Below are 21,271 nucleotides of genomic sequence, written 5' to 3' on the forward strand. Positions count from 1 at the left end.
TTCCTCCCATATTTGGTGAGCATAATATCTTTAACCAGACCTAAAAGACTAACCTCCATAGTCCTGGATTGTGATGTATATTCCAGCAATCCAATGGTCAGAGCGCAGAGAGAATGGGAGTAGTGGTGGGTCGCAGTTGGCTCATGGTGACTGCAGTTGTCTCTACTAATGTTTTAGTTCACCTCTGACAAGGCGCTCTCTGTCCTCCCAGAGCCTGATGGTGGTTGGGATGGCCTTGATGGTATTGCAGGAGAGAATGTTGAGCAACGCAAATACTCACACTCCACAGAATGGAGACTTGAGCTTGGTAACCATTAGGTTGGAGCCAAGGATTGGTGATGTTTCCTGGAATCAGTCAGTGTCTTCAACTCTAGTAATGTCCTCAAACAAGTGTGTTCATTCCCCTCTTTGGCCTCCACAATAAAATGTTGGAATGTTCAGGCTGTGGGGTGCAGGTTCTGAAAAGTGAGTCCAACCTTTTGGCCATAGCTATGAGTTTTGTCAGTGCACTCAATTCAGTCAGCGGTATATAAGACTGTCAGCGTCAAAGGACATGAAAGGTCCTCTCTAAAGAACAATCCATTGAGTATTCTGTGATACACTGAGGATAATTTACTAACCCTTCTAAATCTTTGGCGCAGGACCCTTTCTTCAGTCAATGATGCACCCCATTCTGACCCCTACTCATGACGTTTTACAAAAGTGGGGTGAAGACCAAGGCAGGGGCAGAATGCCTCCTACTGACAAATTTACTATAACTCACTCCAGAAAGCTGACGTATGGAATACCTGACTGGCATAGATTTCAGTTCTGGCACACCGGAGCCTCTTAATAATTCAGGTGCGTCTCACGCCAGCCAAGGACTTGATTGAAAGTGACGTACAGAATGTCTGTCTTAATAACCCCCCCCCCCCCCATAGTGTCTTCATTGTGTCACTGTGGCTACTTAGACTCCATACTCTTGCGAGCGAACCAGCACCGGGCTACGGCATACAGAGACACGGAGAGTTAATTCGTATAACACGATTATTTTTTATTCGCACAACAGATAGAGTGCGATGTTATCGCTGACACAAGACATTTTATTTATTCTCCTGTGCAGTGACGCATTTGTTTTGCCACGAGCATCATTACATATGGCTATTTTGGGTACAAATGGCTGCCCTCAGACACAGCAGATCAGCACTGTTTAATATCAATATTAATTGCTCCTGAGATTCCTGACCAGCTGCATGCAAGAGGCTTCCATCTGCAGCTGGCGGGGAGATTTGGCCACTCACGAGTTAATATGTATGCTCCAGTTTAGTCATGCATCATAGTATACCCCTGCCATCCACACAATGCTGCATAGAGGAGTTAAACATGGTGATTAGGGGGTAATGACTTCCTGGGTGATGTGTGAGCCTCTCCTTACAAATCTGAGGGTACGTTTTTCGACACGAGCATCACAGAGTCACAACAGCTCAGGGCCACGGAGAGAATCACTCTGTCCATAATGGCTCTAAGCACCAGTATATCAAGGTAATAGCGAACCTAACTTCTTTGGATTGAATGGTTGGTTGGTTGGAGGGTTGGTTGAATATTTTTGTTTTCTCTTTTTTTTTTTAGAAACTGTTTTGTATGTTTAACTCTTTGGTACACATGATGAAGTTATATCGATGTTGCTTGTCTCCCCTCTTCTACTTGTCTAATAGATATGAGGCGTTACTTCATCTTCCTTGACTGTAATCTTTCTTGCTTCACACTACACTTTTAGATGTGTAGATTGCATGTAATCGGTTTCTTGCAACCAAGCTGTCAATGCCGGTATGGGATTGTGACTTGCAGGACCTGTAATTTGCTCTTTATAGATTATGTGACACCATTCGCTCCCAGTAGTCTGATTGAATAGAAGCAGAATTAGTATTACTAGTAAGAGGTCTGCAGCCTATGATATAGTTATAGGACAGCATTATGGTAATGTCCTTGTATTTGTGGCACCGTTATGTATTCTGGATACCTACAAGGAAATGGATTTGTGGTCATAGATCATATAACAGTTTTCCTTTATCTCATTGCATTATGATCCTAAATCACAGTTTGCAGCTTTGTGGGGACGAAGCTGGTCATGGAAGCCATTATTCCTTTATGATATGATCAATACTGAGAATCATACACAGGCGTCACTACATCTCCATTTCGTTTGTGACCCCCTTGCCTGGCCCTATTCTTCTGATACCAGACCCCTTATGAGAAGCCATATTGAGCATGTAAATGATTGTAATACATCACTGGGATAAATACATACAAGGTTAATGGAACGGAATTGTGCATTGATAAAAATACCAGATCCTTTATTGCCTGTACACAGATTGTAACATCTACTGTATCGCAAGGACATGACTAAGAGAGGGTTATGAACGCGACATTTCTCGACATTTCCTCTGGGCTACGGATGGGTAGCGGAGACAGCTTCCTGGGGAATTGGGAGAATTCTGGCACCATGCCCTGCCAGATGTATCTGAGAAATCACAACATCCATACACACAGCTTGCTTAAAGTCTAATTGAAAATTGTCAACTTTTACTAGGGCGGCAATGATTTTCTGCCTGATGTTCAGTTCTTATAAAGTAATTTATACAAACACTCACATACATATCCATTTAAAAAGCCATTGATGTTACCTTATGTACTGTGCGCTCTTGCAGAAATACAGCTGCTTATAACTCTAAGAACGTGAACACACATGGAAGCCCGTACAAGACATGCGCTTGATCTTCAGAAAATACACCAGTTATGGGGAAGGTGCTATTATAGTCCATTATCATGCCAGATGTATTGGATTATGATTAATGATCAATCACAATACACTTATCTAAGGATTTAGAGGATTTCTTTTGGTTCTAAGTCATCCTCATGGTCCTTCAGACAAAGGTGAACCTGAGCTAAGTTTATGTGAAGTATAACTATATCATTTTATAAAATCCCTGCTGTCCTAATACATAGAAGTCCATTGGGTGGCCTCCAGTAGAAGGTCTCTGTGTCCATACTGGGAAGACTGCGTAAGACCACCCACTAGACTCCTAAGCCCACAAGGAACTAGAATTTTAACCAGTATATTAAAAGTTATACGACTCCAATAAAACTATATACCGTATATACTCGAGTATAAGCCGAATTTTTCAGCACAGTTTTTGTGCTGAAAAAGCCCCCCTCGGCTTATACTCGAGTCAGCAAAAAAAAAAATATATATATCAATGTATAGAATCTCCCATAAAATAGTGAAAAAAAGAAGCTTTAAAAAAATTTAAAAAATTAAAAGTTGTAAATCCCTCCTTTCCCTAGAATTACTGTGAAACACAAACACATTAGGTATCCCTGTGTGTGAAAGTGCCCGGTCTACTGAATATAGGGGATCTGCAGTGCTCCTGTTCCGTCGGGAAGGGGTTAATAGGAGCACTGCAGATCCCCTATCCCCCAGGCTGAATTCCAAGTGGGGAAAAAGAAACAGTCCTCAAGCTCAGGGAAGGGGCAGACAGACAACCAAAACACCCCCCCCCCCTTCCCCAGCAACTACTGCACCCAAAAACTCCGACCATTTTAATTTCTGAAATTCTCCAGTAGCTGCTGCTACTTTTTACTAATTTTCCCCCCTCGGCTTATACTTGAGTCAATAAGTTTTCCCAGTTTTTTGTGGTAAAATTAGGGGCCTCGGCTTATATTCGGGTCGGCTTATACTCGAGTATATACGGTATTCACCTGCTGAGCTATGTCTACACAAATGTCTAGGTAGACCCATTTTCCAATGGCAGAAAGATTTCCGATAGATTGGATAGCATATCCGTTCTGATAGGTTCCCATTACATAACCACTAAAGGGAAGAAATATTAAGTAAAAATAACAAAGGATTTGGAAATATTAGTCTACAGGAAACTGACCTACTACCAGGGCCAGTAAGATCATGGGATACGTTAGAAGGGTCTCGATCAGACCGGAGTTTATGGCTACACATCTAGTTAGACCCTCAGAAATATTTCCTGCTCTTCTATATTATGGGCTAACATTTAGTTGAGTTTAGTTTTAGGCATTTTTCACCTCATTTGCAATACCATGTGTCTCCAAAATTAAGACCTATCACGATTTTCTCCGATAATAAGCGCTAGCTTCAGTTCATTAAAAAAAAGTGTCCAGACAGCTATACATGTAAAAAAGTAGAAAAACCAGATATAGTAGACCCTTCATCAATGAAAGCACACACCCGAAAAGATTTGTAACCCCAAGAAGGCCACACATTGACATTGGCACTAGTGAGAGAGTTCTCCACAACAATATGGATTGACTACCGGTAGTGCTTAATTCTCACTCAGAGATCGGGTAGTCCCCTTGCCATGATTACGTTGTGGCTGCCTCCGGTTACCAGGGGGAGCCATCTACTACACGCAATAGAGAGGGGCCACGGATCTATGTAGGAGAGCCAATCCACCATTAGCACTTGCTGACTCTAAATTCTTTTGGGTGTAAGGTTGTCTGGTGAGTGGATTGTTGTTCATGGCCTCCCCTGAAAATAAGCCCTAACCTATCCTAACCTACGACCCTGTCTTATTTTCGGAGAAACACCATCCATGACCAGTTCTGCTTAGGATTCTAGATATTGCACCCATAGTTTGTATTCGTAAGGTTCCCATAGGGTTACGGAATAGTATCCAAGTGCAGCCTCGATAGAGTTAAATGCAGGTTTGCTGGGTTTTCTACTTATGGGAACCGACACCAGATTGATGCAAAAAGAAATATCCTTGTATTAGCTGCAGAAGAATCAGTCAGTGTCACACACGCTACAGAACATTAATAGAATGATTGAATCCTGGCGACTTGGGCATGTTTCTATAGCGGCAATAGTTAAAAGAGGTTCCAATGACTGCAAGGTTCCAGCCATTCATCCCAACCAGACAAAGATGGCATTGCAGACACCACTGTGTGTCCTATTTTTTTGTTAAAAATTCACATCCCCGTGTAATGCTGTCAGCTGGACTGCAAAGATATTTTATGAAAGGTTTGGGTAAATACTGATCTTTCTTTTCCGTTAATGGAATTGGCAGTGAATTTGTATAGGCTTATATCAAATATCCCTACAGAATTATTCAGTAATAGGTATTTAGTATAGGGTGGTATAACGCAGGAAAGCCTTCTCATGGACGGTCTCTTTGACACGGGTACACAGCTTTTCGAGCTGAGCTGGATTTTCGTCTGCCTTTGGAAGACCCGTGGAGAACGAGAACCCACAAGAGAAATGGCCGGATTAATTATGGGACGGAAGAAAAAAAAATCCAAAGGGAGTCTTTGAACTTCTGGTTGAATTTTCTATAGTACCAATTGACTTCAAAGCCTCAGCGAGTGTGATCCTGACGGGGTCGAGAAGAAGGAGCAGATCCGGACTGTAGTCATATCTAATCATCTCCAGATACAAGATGTGGGGCACATTCAGGTTCCTCAGAGCAGAGGTCCAGCTCACAACAGCTGAGATCCCTTGGCGTAAATCCTAAGATCTGATATCTGTTCTTAATACTGTAGAGACGACACCTGTGGCCTGACAAGTGGGCGACTCCTGACAGACCAGAGTTAATATCGGCAGAATTTGCAGAACACGACCGCTCACGCCACTCGTACAGAGAGTATATTGCTTTACTAGAAGCTCTCGCAGGTTCTACAGGACTAGATTAGATTTTTTTTTTCTTATGGATTCAGTAGAACAAACACAACTAAGAGAACGGTAACAAGATTTGGCCCAATTTTGGAATTTTACTAATGTAACATGCTTAAGGCCCGGTTCATATTAGCACTCCGTATTCCGTATGGGGAGTACGGTTGGGGGCCCCCCCGAATGGAAACCTATAGGCATTAAAAAGCCGTGAGCTAAGAAACCACATGAACCCCATAGAATGTAATGGGATCCTTGTGGCTTCCACTCTGTGTCCGCACAGGTGGGTGGTCTCAGGCTATCTACTCCAGTCAGGGGTGAACCTACCTTTTTCGCCGCCCGAGGCGGACGACAGAAAGCCACCCCCTCCCCCCCGGTAGGAGGGGGCGGAGCGGAGTGGGCGGGATGGAGTGAAGGGGGCGGAGCGGAGCGAAGGGGGCTTGGCGGAGTGGCGTTAGCAGGCAGAGAGTAGGCAGGGAGAGGACCTACACTCTGCATGAGCGTGAGGGAAGGCCGCTGGAGCAGCGCTGCGTCCACAAGGCCTCCCCAATCCACCGCTCGGTGACGGTGACGCTAAGCCAGTCCAGGACAGCTTGTCCTGGACTGGTTTAGGTAAGCAAAAATGCTGCCCTCCCCGGGGCCCTGGAATAGCGCCGCCTGAAGCGGTCGCTTCAGGTCTCCTCATGGGAGGTGTGGCGCTGACTCCAGTGTATGATGGTCCACCTAGCGTCTTATTAGCATTTTGGGTGATGAAACTAATATCTCCAATTGCTCCGGGCTAGAGAAAGAATTCCAAGTGTGCTGGAATCCCAGGGTAGTGTTTCAAGCAAGGCAGGGATTCCTCACTTGGACATAAGACTGGCACAACCTATAGCTTAAGTCTATTCCAGTGCATCCATAATGCATCATAGAGGACATAATGGTGAGCACCATCGTGCCTCAGGATAGCCTAATATTTCCTCAAAGAAAGCCATTTTTAGAAATATGCATATGAGGCTCAAGTGTAATGGAGGCGGGGCTCAAGCACTGACACACCCCTTTGCACTTGAGCACCACTTGCACGTTTCTAAATAACGACTTTATCAAGGAAATGGTGCCACTGTTGGACTATCTACAGGTATGATGGTGCTCGGTGTAATCTCCCCTCTATATTCTGTAACTGGTTTGATATTGAGTTTTCCGGTGACAGAGTCCCTTTAAACTTCTATAACATAAAATCCATATTCGACATGTAGTGAGCCACTGGTAGAAGGGAATGAACAGCCCACATATCTCCGCTTTAGAAATGCCACACATTAATTATAACTTTTCTAATTTCGTTAAGCTCTGGCAAAACAGGAGCAATTACATTTTTCTTTATTTAGACTCTCGTGGTTTCAGGTCTTAGGCGTTGCTATTGAAATACTTCTGCCTGGGGGCTTTGGTAATTCATAAGGGTCAAAACTGGATATCAGATCAATGTCCACATCGATGTTCACATACTGTCGCTATTTCAGTCTGTGATGGTGGACACTATTGAGGTGGTATAACATTTTACATAGGGGAGAGTTGATCTTTAATTCCAAAACCAGTCGGTACATAGGATTCTGCAATGTAATGTAGAATAGTGTACAGATCATGGCATCCTCCACCGCTGCACAGAGTAGAATCATGAACTGGACTGGTTATTACAATATGCAATATTATACATATTATAATAATAATATTATATTTGTTAAATATTATGCAATATTTAACAATTGGAGTATATCCTAAAGGCCCATGTACACAGCAGACTCTGTACTGTATACTTTGAATTGCATCCTTTTAGATTCATACAGAATTGCATGCCTTTGGCTGAATGTGGAAGTATATATACACAGAATAGTTCATGTACCTCTATGGCTGATGCCTGATGGTTCTATGCAGTGGTAGATACAGACAGCTGTGGGCCCCTGTACAAGTTATGGATCCCTTTTTTCCAATATCTTAGCACAGAGAGCTTCTTTACATCTCCCTAACAATCCACTGGTAATTGTTAGTCTTGAAGTTCATTAGCTTCACTATTTTCACGCAATCTAACAGTAGAAAGCAGTGGTTAAGATGACCTACTGGGCCCCTTCACACGAGCCCCCTGACATACTGGTCCCCCTGAAGTATGGGCTCCCCGACGTATGGCCCCTGACATACAGGCCCCCTGATGTACAACCACGCTGACATAAGAGCCCCCTGACATATGGGCCCCCTGACCTATTGGTCCCTCTGATGTATGGGCCCCTAATGTACAGGCCCCCTGATATACAGGCTCCCTGACGTACGAGCCCCCTGTAGTACAGGCCCCCTGACGTACAGGCCCCCTGACCTACTGGTCCCTCTGATGTATGGGCCCCTAATGTGCGTGCCCCCCGACGTACAGGCCCCCTGATATACAGCCCCCCTGACGTACGAGCCCCCTGTACTACGGGTCCTGTGACGTACATTCCCCCTGATGTATGTGCCCCCTGATGTACGTGCCTCCTGATCTCCAGTGCCCCTGAAATGAACATTTTTCAGCAGTGATATGACAATGAGAAATGAATACTTAATATGACTGTGTACACGAGTCCTTATACAGACCAGTCAAATCAAGTCACTACAGTGGACAATCTTGGAGACACCCATATATAGTAGGGTTGGGGGGTGGGTTAACCATAATCCAAAGTTACTAATCAAAAATACTTTAGGTATTAGAATTTCATTATTTTTATTTTTTTTTTTAATTTTAGGATTTTATTTAGATACTGTACATTACCCCATAAACGGAATAAATATTTCTATATTTTTTTGCTTGCGCACGGCGTAGACCTGCCCCCGATTATTGGCGAAGCCACTGTTGCAACCACATTAATCAAAGTAATTCCCAAAGCTCTGGCCCTGTAGGTTCTACTGCCAGTCAATTCTGCACCGTGTATCCCGTATAGCCCTCAGTTCACTGGAAATGATCAGCGCACACCTCCACGTCAGCGAGCCGGTGGCGGCAGTAAATATTTCTCTGATAGGGTGTTATCTGCCGGCGCTCGCTCCTGCTTTCTCCAGGTTGATTAATTGTCTGCTCGCTGTATAATAACACAGACATCATTGTTTCCCCATCAATGGCGCACAAAGTATCTCACCACAAACAACCGCACAGGAGAAACCGATTAAGAAATTACACAAAAATATAAGCAGGCCTGCACGGCGAGATGCTATCAGGCCCGAGCCATCCTGTAAGGCATTATTCTCGGTGGGTTAAATCACTGTGTAACGCTCGCCTTTTCTATTAAGCCCTCTGGGTTAGGGGATTTCTAATGACAATCCTTGAGATTACAGGATTTAGCATTGTATTTAAACAGGCAATTTGATGCGGAACGCAGGCCGAATCGCTAGCCGCTTCTCAAATCATTTTTCTGACCGGCCGTAATTAAAGTAGCTTCTATTTATAGAGCCTGAGAAAATCCATTTAAAGGTTAGGGCGAGCGAGGATCTTGCAACTTTATAATGAGCCCGTGATCATCCTTTACCTACAATGCGCCCAACGAGAGCCTCTCGAGTAGACCGAGGAGAGGTGGCCCAAGGGTACACGGCGCCCTCTACTGTTGGGGGGCCTTTAACAGCCCGTTACGAACACCTATGTCTTCGGTTTCGAGTGCAGAGGAGGGTAATTCATTTGGGTTCATGACAAGTAAAAGTGGGAAAACCAAAAGGAGTGGGAAGAGGTGACAAGTCTGGGTGACATAATCAATGCTTTCTTTTTCCCTCCCTCTTTTTCAGCTCTCTGGATCGGCTCTGTGCTGCCAGCTCAGCCTTACTATATTAAACTCTTGCCTCCTCCTCTCCTCCAGAGAACCTGGATCCGATAATTAACAACCAAACGTCTTTCTCCTTTCCATGTCTCTCCCTACACGTACAGGCCACTATGTGACATTAACTCCCTTCCTCCTCGTTCGCTCCATACCAGGGATTCAGGCTTTTTCTAGTATTTCTTTTTTTGTTTTTTCTCTTTTTCTGCCAATTTAGTGATCTAGACAAAGACTTTTGGAATAACAATGACAGCACAGCCCACCAGAAATGGAGCTCTTACCCTCCAAAGGAGTTTATCCTAAACATTTCACCTTACGCCCCCTATGGTGACCCAAGGCTGGCCCTCAAGTGAGTCTTTCCATTGCCTGGTATGGTCGTATGTAGTGAGTATGTACAACTCCCCAACTCCTCTCACACGCCTCCTCCCACCTGCTCCTCTAACCCTCGCTCCACTTCACCCCCATGGGCGGATAAGCCATGGAGACGAGCAACCCATCCTAGCTTCCGCTAACGGACGCGCCTTCTATTTAGTCTTCCCTCGTCTCTCCTCCCTATCCATGTAATGCCAGGAAGGGTTGCCCGTTATAGCAGAGTGTGCTCTACATCCGCACTGTGTGGTCTGATTCACTAACACGCCTCTTTCTTCCTGTGGCTGGCTAGCTGTCTGGTGCCTTTCCCGACAGATTTTCTCCATGTTAACCCTATGTTGTTTCTTGAGATGTGGAACTTTTTACCGTCATCATTCCCGGGCTGCCGTCTTCCTCCCTCTTCTAACAAAAGATGCTTTGGGTTATTCTTGTATATGTTGTATTATGCTATTGGTTTGCAGAGCTGACCTATCTCTCTTTCTCTCTTTTTTTTGGTGTCTTTGTGTGTGTATACGTTTTTTCCCCCCACTGTGTGTTTCTGTCTTCACATTTGCGTGTCCTTTCTTTGCACGTGGGCATATTTCAGTGGCACAGTATTGTCTGGTAGTAAATCAGCTGCATGTGGCACCTCTGGTTTATTGGATAAAGATGGTCGGATGGGGGACAAGCAGTTTCGAAGTGAAAGCATGAAGATCAGTATGTCTTCCCAAAGCCATCACAGCGAGCCAGGCCTGGGAAAACCAGGAAGAGGTCGTTGGCACACCGTTCAGAGTCACTTGGCCTCCGGGAATCTCAGAACCAAGTGAGTGTTAGAGAAATTCAACAACTGTTTCATAAAAGTCATAAACTATACAAGTGCACAAAGGAGACGTACCAGCTTTCTTACACAACTTTGGCGCCATGTTTATAGAGGAGACTCTTGAGTGACTATAAGGCTACGGCTATGTGGTGACTTTGGCCATGACCACAGATCACTGTGTCACCCTGCATTTCCTTCACCAACGTGAGTCAGGAAGTAATTTTATTCCCCTGAAATGGGTCAATTGGCATAAGCTTCATGGGGTTTTTTGCCAACACTGTAGGGGATTGTAGGGTTATAGATTGGACTTGATGGACTGGTGTCTTCATCCAACCTAATCTACTATGTAACTATGTAAGTGAATGGAGTCACATTGTGACCTCAAGGGTAGTCCATCTGAAACTTCTACCTACAAAAACATCTACAGTTGCTCAATCTTTTTGTCATTAGACATCACAATTGCAGTACCCTTGGGTCAACTCTATTCACTTACATTGGTGAAGGAGTAACAGGGCAACATGGTGATCCTAGGTCACATGAAGGTGGTCACTAGGGTTGAGCAATCTGGATCAAAAAAGATCGGAGATCGAGTAAATTAGACGATCACAATCAGGTACCGATCCCACCTAAAAAAGATCGGGAATGGAATTCTGATCCCAAACGCTCAACCCTAGTTACCTGCACAGAACTGCTGCCGCTCCCCGTAGCTCCGAGCCATTGCTCTCTGTCCTCCCCTCTCTCATTAAAATACCAGCAGAGCGCCGTGCATGCCCCCGCCTCCCTAGGCTAGTGTTGCTCATGCTGGGAGTAGGCACGAAAAGCCCCGTCTACTCCCAGTATCAGTAACACTAGCTTAGGGAGGCGGAGGCACTCACGTCTCCCTGCCCTGAACCCATCCACGCTCTCCTAAGCCACAACAAGCCCCGCCTTCTCCCAGTATCAGTAACACTGGCCTAGGGAGGCGGGGGCGCGTACGGAGCTCTGCCGGCATCTGAATGAGAGAGGAGAGGTCAGAGAACAACAGCCTGGAGCTCCAGGAAGCGGCAGCAGTTCTGTGCAGGTAAGCTGATGGCAAGGGGGACTAAGCAGCCGGCGGATTTTTTAATCACTACACAGCGTGAAGTCCAAAAATTGAAGCCTTCAATTTTTGGACTCCACGCTGTGCAGTGAATAGGATCGTTTTTAAAATCTGATTTTCGATCATTAAAAAACCCCATTGACTTGCATTAGGATCAGAATTGGGATCGGGATTGGGTTCGAATGGAAAATGATCGGAAATCGGATTTTAAAAACGATCCTGAAATCTCAAGATTGGTTCTACCCTAGTGGTCACGTCTTGCCATGTAGCTTCCAATCCTTTGTTCTTCTTTACATGAGCTACACCAGTAATATTAGCGGGGTCTATAGATTTACAGCATAGGAGACCATACGTCTATAGAAATACTACATGACTTTGTAGAAGTAAAAAAACGTAACAATAAAATCTTCTCCATTTCTGTTGAAATGATCTTGAGCTCAAGATGAAATAGCTGGCCTTACAGCAAATAAATATAATAGTACTTTTTCTCCATCTTGATATTTTTTTCAGCGATTTTTCTGCATGGAACATTAAGTTATTCTCAGGAAACATTTATCACGAAACCCTCTTCTGTATAATATTAACATAGTGTTGAGGTTTGGATTAGTTTTCGGATTGTTCCATCTTTTGAATGCAGGTTTTACATTCAGAACATCCTTAAAGAGGCTCTCCGCCTACATGTATTTGAGAGTTCTGACTTACAGTCCTATGAAAAAGTTTGGGCACCCCTATTAATCTTAATCATTTTTAGTTCTAAATATTTTGGTGTTTGCAACAGCCATTTCAGTTTGATATATCTAATAACTGATGGACACAGTAATATTTCAGGATTGAAATGAGGTTTATTGTACTAACAGAAAATGTGCAATATGCATTAAACCAAAATTTGACCGGTGCAAAAATATGGGCACCTCAACAGAAAAGTGACATTAATATTTAGTACATCCTCCTTTTGCAAAGATAACAGCCTCTAGTCGCTTCCGGTAGCTTTTAATCAGTTCCTGGATCCTGGATGAAGGTATTTTGGACCATTTCTTTCTACAAAACAATTCAAGTTCAGTTAAGTTTGATGGTCGCCGAACATGGACAGCCCGCTCTCAAATGATCTGAAAACAAAGATTGTTCAACATAGTTGTTCAGGGGAAGGATACAAAACGTTGTCTCAGAGATTTAACCTGTCAGTTTCCACTGTGAGGAACATAGTAAGGAAATGGAAGACCACAGGGACAGTTCTTGTTAAGCCCAGAAGTGGCAGGCCAAGAAAAATATCAGAAAGGCAGAGAAGAAGAATGGTGAGAACAGTCAAGGACAATCCACAGACCACCTCCAAAGAGCTGCAGCATCATCTTGCTGCAGATGGTGTCACTGTGCATCAGTCAGCAATACAGCGAACTTTGCACAAATAGAAGCTGTATGGGAGAGTGATGAGAAAGAAGCCGTTTCTGCACGTACGCCACAAATAGAGTTGCCTGAGGTATGAAAAAACACATTTGGACAAGGCAGCTTCATTTTGGAAACAAAAATTGAGTTGTTTGGTTATAAAAAAAGGCGTTATGCATGGCGTCCAAAAAGAAACAGCATTCCAAGAAAAACACATGCTACCCACTGTAAAATTTGGTGGAGGTTCCATCATGCTTTGGGGCTGTGTGGCCAATGCCAGCATCGGGAATCTTGTTAAAGTTGAGAGTCGCATGGATTCCACTCAGTATCAGCAGATTCTTGAGAATAATGTTCAAGAATCAGTGACGAAGTTGAAGTTATGCCGGGGATGGATATTTCAGCAAGACAATGATCCAAAACACCGCTCCAAATCCTCAGGCATTCATGCAGAGGAACAATTACAATGTTCTGCAATGGCCATCCCAGTCCCCAGACCTGAATATCATTGAACATCTGTGGGATGATTTGAAGCGGGCTGTCCATGCTCGGCGACCATCTAACTTAACTGAACTTGAATTGTTTGTCCAAAATACCTTTATCCAGGATCCAGGAACTGTTTAAAAGCTACAGGAAGCGACTAGAGGCTGTTATCTTTGCAAAAGGAGGATCTACTAAATATTAATGTCACTTTTCTGTTGAGGTGCCCATACTTTTGCACCGGTCAAATTTTGGTTTAATGCATATTGCACATTTTCTGTTAGTACAATAAACCTCATTTCAATCCTGAAATATTACTGTGTCCATCAGTTATTAGATATATCAAACTGAAATGGCTGTTATAAACACCAAAATATTTAGAACTAAAAATGATTAAGATTAATAGGGGTGCCCAAACTTTTTCATAGGACTGTATATGAGGAATGGAGTGAGGTGACTGCTGTCAAAGTCATTTCCTCATTTCTTGCTGCACAAGATCAACCTTTTAAAGGCATTGTCTGTGGTTAGAAAAGTTCTATCCAGAAAGAGCGCCACTCTTATCCATGGGACATGCTTGGAATTGCACCTCATCCTCATTTACTTGGGCTGTAATACAAGGGTCATGGACAAGGGTTATAACAGGGTATTAAGTTGAGATATCTGCTGTAAGGTCAGCACCTTCTAGTAACCGGCCTGTTAAGGAAGCCATACACATTACATAGAAGTAGGCTGATGGTTGAACAATTATTGAGCAAAAATCGATGATGCAGTCGAATACATTTTAGCACTATATTGGTCGTTAAAGTTCTTTAAGCCGACCATACACAGTCAATTACACCAGGAGATTGATCCTCCTTGTGATGTCCTTCCAAAGAAATAGGACTTCTTCCAAGGAAGTCGGACACTCTTCTGTCTATATTTGCACCAAAGTCTATGGTGCACGGCACTGTATGCGCCAGGAAGACCTGAAAAGGTACAACAGACTCAACGCTTATGAAAAATGTGCCCCAGAATGGGCGAGGATTTACACCACATTTACGAAACAGAAAGGAACGAATATGGCGCAGATTTTCTTGTGCAAAATAGACCAAATGTAAAATAGTGCAATCTTAAGAATTTACTTAGTGTGCCATATATTCCTGTGATTTGTCTCCTCAGTAAGCGAGAGATGATTTGTGGCTGCTTGTTTTGCACTAAAAATTGGAGGGTTTTTGATACATGCACCAAATATTTGTTCCTTACAGTGCCTATAAGGTATATACATATATATATATATATATATATATATATATATATATATATATATATATATATATATATATATGATATGTATGTATTGCATGTGCCAAATATTTGTCTTGTGGTGAAGTTTAACAATTTTAGATGGACGGTATTTGGGTCAGAATTTTGGCACTTCTAAAAACTTAAAACTCCATGAAATCGATATGAATGCTTCTAGAAACTTCTCTGAGTGGCTTCTCCACCTGAGAACAAAGGATCGGGCAGTTGATATCATGACCCTTGTCATTCCTGACATTTGACATTGAGGAGAAATTGAGAGCACCCCTATACACTGTCTACCAATAAGTATTGGGACACCTGAAAAACAACATTTATTTCTATCCAATAGTTGGTAGACCCCAGCAGATGATTCCTTACAGATGGGATTGATGGACACAATACTCCCGGATGCCTGGTGACACTCCTGGTGTATGTGAGCCATCGTTTGGGTGCAGTTTCTCTGGCCAGCACTTGTCAGTCTCTATCTCCCAGTTTCGGGGATCTGCCGACTCGGGGCACATTCTGACAATCACCGTTCGCCTTCCACTTCGTAATTGGATAGGCTACTGTCAATTTTGGGTAATTCAGTTCGCTTGCTATGTCCCTTAAGGATCGACCATTTCTGTGGTCCCCACAATTACCCCTTTCTCGAAATCGGACAACTCTGCACTTTGTGGCATCTTGCGTGCGACTAATGCCAATGCTGTCTCCTATTGACACACATCACGACCGCAGATATCTTCATTTGCATGGGTGTCCATATACTTATTGGTAGACAGTGTATATTAAAATTCTGTTCCATGCAAGTTTCATACTGATGTCCTATCCAGAGGATAATTCACCAGTATCTGATCTGTGGGGGTCCGACACCTTGACCCCTCATAGATCAATTGATCCAGCAACCTCCAATCTACTGCTATTCAAGTAATAGAAGCAGAGCTGCAGCCCCAACTACCACATAGTGGTGATGTCGGGGAATTGCAGCTCTGTTCCTATTACCTGAACAGGCCCTTTCCATTTCTTGTCCACTACTGTGACTTCTGGCACCATTGATCTGTGCAGAGTACGGAGGTTTTGGTTGGACAGGCAACCCATTTAAGGCTGAGGCGGCTTTTTTTGTTAAAGGTTATGTTGCGGTTTTTTGAGCCAAAGCCAAGAGTGGGTTGAACAGAATTTAGAAGTATAAGAACTTCCTATATAATTCCCATTTCTTTTGTAGCCACTCCTGACTTTGGCTCAAAAAAATGCAGCAAAATCTACAACAAAAAAAAGCTGCGTTACCGCAACATGGTTGGCCTGTCCCACCAAAACCAACATCAATCTAATGTAGATGGCTTGTTTTTATAATGAAAGATCTTTCATCCAACTGTGATACCTCGTTCACTTCTGTGTTTGGTAATCCGTTCGGGGAGTCCACATGGGGACCTTCCAAACGGACTACCGAACGCAATGGCAAGCGGTGTGCAGTGAAAGCGCACAGACCCCATAGACTATAATGGGGTCCGTGTGCTCTCTGGGCGCTGCCCGCACGAATCATGCGGAAATGAAAGTAGATCACAATTACTTTTCTCTCCGCGTGTTCTATGTGGACACCGCGCGGAGAGCACACGGACCCCATTATAGTGTATGGGGTGCGGAACAAAAAAACAAAGGAAGGAAAAGCTGAAATCCAACTGGATCTGGTATCGTAACTCAGTCCATTCAAATGATGGAAACATCTGTAAGATTTGCAATGTGGATTACATTGAACATAACATGGCGTTCATTCGCTATGATGTGGCTACGATATCTGCCTAGTCTTCAGAAGAGAGCGGTCAGATGACAATTGGATTCAGTCGATAATGCCAAATAATCCCAGCACCTACGTATATAAACTCCATCAGACTATACAGCCCCTGATCAATATGCCAATATAGCTAATACCTTGTAGTCAACATTCAGCGGCCACGATCAATGATATTTCTGCGTTGCAGACCTAAATCCTGGCAAGGCTAATGTTTCTCATCAACCCAGCTCTGCTACATCCGTACTAAATGCTACATGGCGATAATGGTGACTGCAGACAAGGAAGACATAAAACATTTGTCAGGGCAGACAAGTCTGTAGTCTAACAAGATCATTGTAACTCATTAACTAAAATGCAGAAATCGTAATGACCGATCCGCAGCAGGAAATTGTTTTTGAATGTCCAATATGAGCTAGACTGGAATCCATAATGTCTGTATTCAAAGGTCATCTGTCACCTACGGGTGCTGGGGACCAGGGGTGTAGCTGGAGGGGTTACAGAGATAGTAATCGATACCGGGCCCTGGAAGCGGAGGGGTCTAAAGGATTCTAGACACCAGTTTGATGGATAGCCTATGGTGAATTGGGCCCAGTTTCCAATTTTGCACTGGAGCTCAAGTGATGCTATATTATAGACAGCCAGAATTTTCTCGATAAACAGCGCCACCATTGTCCATAGACTATGCCTGGTATTACAGTCCAGCCACAGTCACTTGAATGGATCGGAGTTACAATACTGATTCGTAAATTGCACATCCAATGGATAAGAACTAAACTGAATTAAGACCCTAGGCCTAAATTACGAGCAACCCCTTTAAGTAGTAAAATTAATGTTATATGCATAAGCTACTAGTCACCTCTTAGTGAATAGCTCAGAACGAATTTGTAAAACAAATGGAAAACAATGTCCTCCTTTACCCCGGTGCTGTCAAGTTGTCGGAGTAAAGTGGACATCTGGTAACCAAGTCCCTGGATGTAGACATGATGTACCTAGTGAATGACTTCTCTTTCCAATCAGCTCCTGTATCTTCTCACTTTTGAGCCTGTCGTCTCAGGTTGATTTGTAGCGTCTTACTGATTTGGAACCAATCTCCCGGGCTCTCCTTAACCTCAAATTCTTGTAGACACTTCTTCGGCATCACTGATTGAAATGAGCGCCTTTTATCGAATTGGCATTTTGATTTGCACTCCCTTCACAGAGAGCTTTTAGTTCAGACGGGTTGACATTTCTCGTCATGATCTGTTTAAAGTAATATATCATGTTGAAACCTGTTGATATAACGTACAATAGAAAAAAATATCTGCTGGACAGAAGTTCTGTATGAAGGGTATTACATACTTATTTGATCCCTGCTGGAGAAATATATAAACCCTTAAAGAAGACCAGTCCTTGGTTGTCCAGCCCTTAAACGTTGACCAGACTTGGTCAACCAGTGTCTTCTCTGAGCGTGCGAGTAGCCTTAGATTTTTGTCAGAGAAAGGTTACCATCTACAAACATAGTCATTGTTCACATAGCCCAAGTTTGGGTCTGGCTTCTGGAAAATGATCTATTCTACAATACGAGCAGTGTCCGACTGGTCCACCATAGTATGAGAGGATCCTCCAGTTGGCCGAAGGCTCTACTAATAATCCACCCATATTTAAAGGATACTATGGTCTGTTTGCTAGGATTTATTGGATTGTGGGCCCGCAGAATTATTTTATCTTATGGGTCCAAGGATCCTGAATACAAGGCAGACACTGGTGGCCATAAATGGTTGAGGACAGCTGGCCTTGAATAGGTCTATGAGAGCCACGTAAAGACCTGAGATGGGACCTCAAATACTAGACATCTATGGCATATCCTTTGGATGTTGTCTCAATATGTTCATCATCATCGCCTTGGAGAAGAAAATCAAAGATTATGATATTGATAGCCTATTGTTAGGGTAGGCAGTCCATATTAGATTGGAGGGATGTAACTCTTGGAACCCCCCCATCCATTAACTGAAGAGCATACAGGTCTTGGCAAGTTCTATGACCTCCTCCATTGCTTACATTACAGTAAGCAATTGTGTTATTCAGTAGCTGTTTGGACCCAATTACTAGAAATAGGAGGAGGAGTGTATAGTATATAAAGGGATGTTATAATTATACATACTGCAGGGAGCCTTTTATGTACTAAACTCACTGAAGGGCATGTAGACAGTATGGAAAACATTGATGGGGAGAATTGATACAAGACACAGGAAAACAGTAAAACTTATGTAAAGTTCTATCAATACAGGTTACTAGTATACCAGAGCCTATAGAAAATCTGACTGTTTCCTGTCCCCAGTTATGAAGAATAGCTCTGAAGCTTGAAATCCTGCTTTAGGAAATGACACATCTATCATTTAGGCAGACTGTGCCAGCTCCAAGTTATTCATTGACTTATATAGGGGGCTTCCTACTTAAAATATTTATGGTTTTTCGACAACATTTTCCATAATGTTTCTGATATGTTGGGATCCTACCATCTACTTAGTGTCCTCAAGGATGCATCATGGTCTTTCTCAGAAGAATGGTCAGAGGACATCCATTTATGTAATAGTTGGTGGTACATCCCCCATCAAATAGTTTGAAGAGAGTCCTCCACCACCTCCACCAACCCCCGCTCTGTGCATCTTTTAATACACAATGCTCTAACATAGTTGGAATTTTTTTTTCTATCACCCCCATGTTTTCTCTATCCCCCAGCAATCAGTGCAGTTAGTCAGGTGGGTGACGTCCGGAGCAGATAAGGGGGTGGCATCAGGGGTGAACCTAGCCTTTTTGCCGCCTGTGGCGGATGACAGAAAGCCACCCCCCCAATCCCAACCACCCACCACCCTCCCCCCAATCTCCACCCCCTCCCCACGGCAAAAAGGCCAGGTTCACCCCCGACTACACAGCATGTAGTCCAAAAATTAACATTTTTGGACCCCATGCTGTGTAGTGATTAACCTCCTCCCCCCCACCGGTGTCCGCTTACCTGCAGCTCCCTGTTCTTCTTGACACTGTCCTTCCCCCTTGCTGCCTGACACCACCCAATTGACAGTAGCATACTAGGTGCTGAAACTAACTGTACTGATTCCTCATGAATGGTGTGGTTTAGAGAAAAACTTTCTATTGTGACAGAATCGGCAGAGCCACCCTTATTATAGGATACAAAGAAGTGAAGTTGGAGGAGTTGATGAGAAGTACGAAGAATGGAAAAACATGTATGTCTCCATCGCTATCTCCTATTGTCTACTACACTTTTGCCTAAAGTCACATATGGTTCATACGGTATAGCATATGTACATGATCCGATCCCCAGCCATATTAGAGTATCTATTACATATGGTGCAGATAATTGTTGTACGCTCCTTCTGCCGACCAGAAGACACAGCAGCTTCCTACTTTAATGTTTGATTTGTGTTCCTATCCCAGAAGACTTTTGGTGTGAGATGAGTTTACAGGGATGCTATAAAAAGCTTTCACTGACATCCCACTCACCACCTGCCGATGTGGCACACGTGCCTCAAAATGCAGAGTGCACGGTGCGAACCAGCATTTAACCTTTTGGTTGCTCGTCACTGTAAGATCCATTGATAGGACGGTATATTGTGAAGGCTCCAATTGTATTCCTGCTCTTATATCGAATGTCCAACTTGACGATGTTTTTGGCCAAGGGCAAACTTTTCATGAGGATTTGTAGATACTGTACTGGAGGGGATGTCATCTAGAGATGAGCGAACACTGTTCGGATCAGCCGATCCGAACAGCACTCTCCCATAGAAATGAATGGAAGCACCTGTGACGCTGACTTTGCCGGCGGCCAGCCGGCATCACAGGTGCTTCCATTCATTTCTATGGGAGCGTGCTGTTCGGATCGGCTGATCCGAACAGTGTTCGCTCATCTCTACCACATCGGTATATAGTTTTATGGGAGAGGGTTCAGTATTACTTGTAACTTATTGAACTAAAATCCCGCCTTGTACTGACTTAGGGTATGTTCACATGAAGTTTTTTGGAGTGGATTTTGATGTTGAATCCTCCTGAAAATCTGGCTCCAAGAACGGCTCCCATCGACTTCAATGGGGGTCGAACGAGCTGGCCTATCTTGCTGTGGATTCCGCGTCTGACTCAGCCGCGTCGTCCATGGCGTGAGTCTCCCTCCCAATTGGGCCCATTCATTTGGGCCTAATCCTGAGCAGAATGGATGCGATGGGATGCCGGGGCACTGCACCAATATTCATATACTCTGTTGGAACTAGCCCATAGGATTCCACTGGACGGTCTCATTCAATGACTGGCAGCTTACTCTATAAGAGCATGCTCACAGAGATGGATGTCAATCACCAATTAGGACCGACCACTGGACTCCGAAGCGTACAAAGAGCAGGAATTTTCAATCAATAAGTTTTAAGTTATATATAGAATTTTCCCACAAGACCATACATCCAACTGCCCCGCTCCTTCTCTATAATAGGCTGCTGGAATATTAGACACCATGACCAATGGGACAGGTTCCCTTTAAGTAAATCACAATCCTAGGCTAGCCAGTGTGCCTTAATAGAACTTCAAAGGGAAGACATATTGATAAGACATGCCATGTTTACTGAAATTGTTGGGGTCTGACCACTGG

General features: G+C 43.6%; 1 protein-coding gene across 5 annotated transcripts in view; it reads left to right on the plus strand.

Annotated features, from left to right (window-relative positions):
- SYT7 (synaptotagmin 7) overlaps positions 1-21,271 on the plus strand; it is a 310,992-nt gene that overhangs the window by 191,152 nt on the left and 98,569 nt on the right. For 2 of the 5 annotated variants that reach the window (XM_075281379.1, XM_075281380.1), the window contains exons 4-5: positions 9,689-9,820; positions 10,427-10,642. The exons of 1 other annotated variant lie outside the window; for it this stretch is intronic. In XM_075281379.1, the coding sequence (XP_075137480.1) occupies positions 9,689-9,820; positions 10,427-10,642 (348 nt within the window). Of the gene's footprint in view, positions 1-971; positions 1,522-9,688; positions 9,821-10,426; positions 10,643-21,271 lie in introns of those variants that run through there. 2 more of the 5 variants (XM_075281383.1, XM_075281382.1) reach the window with 2 other exon arrangements.

The sequence above is a fragment of the Leptodactylus fuscus genome, chromosome 7, assembly GCF_031893055.1.
Source record: "Leptodactylus fuscus isolate aLepFus1 chromosome 7, aLepFus1.hap2, whole genome shotgun sequence".
Taxonomy (NCBI): Eukaryota; Metazoa; Chordata; class Amphibia; order Anura; family Leptodactylidae; genus Leptodactylus; species Leptodactylus fuscus.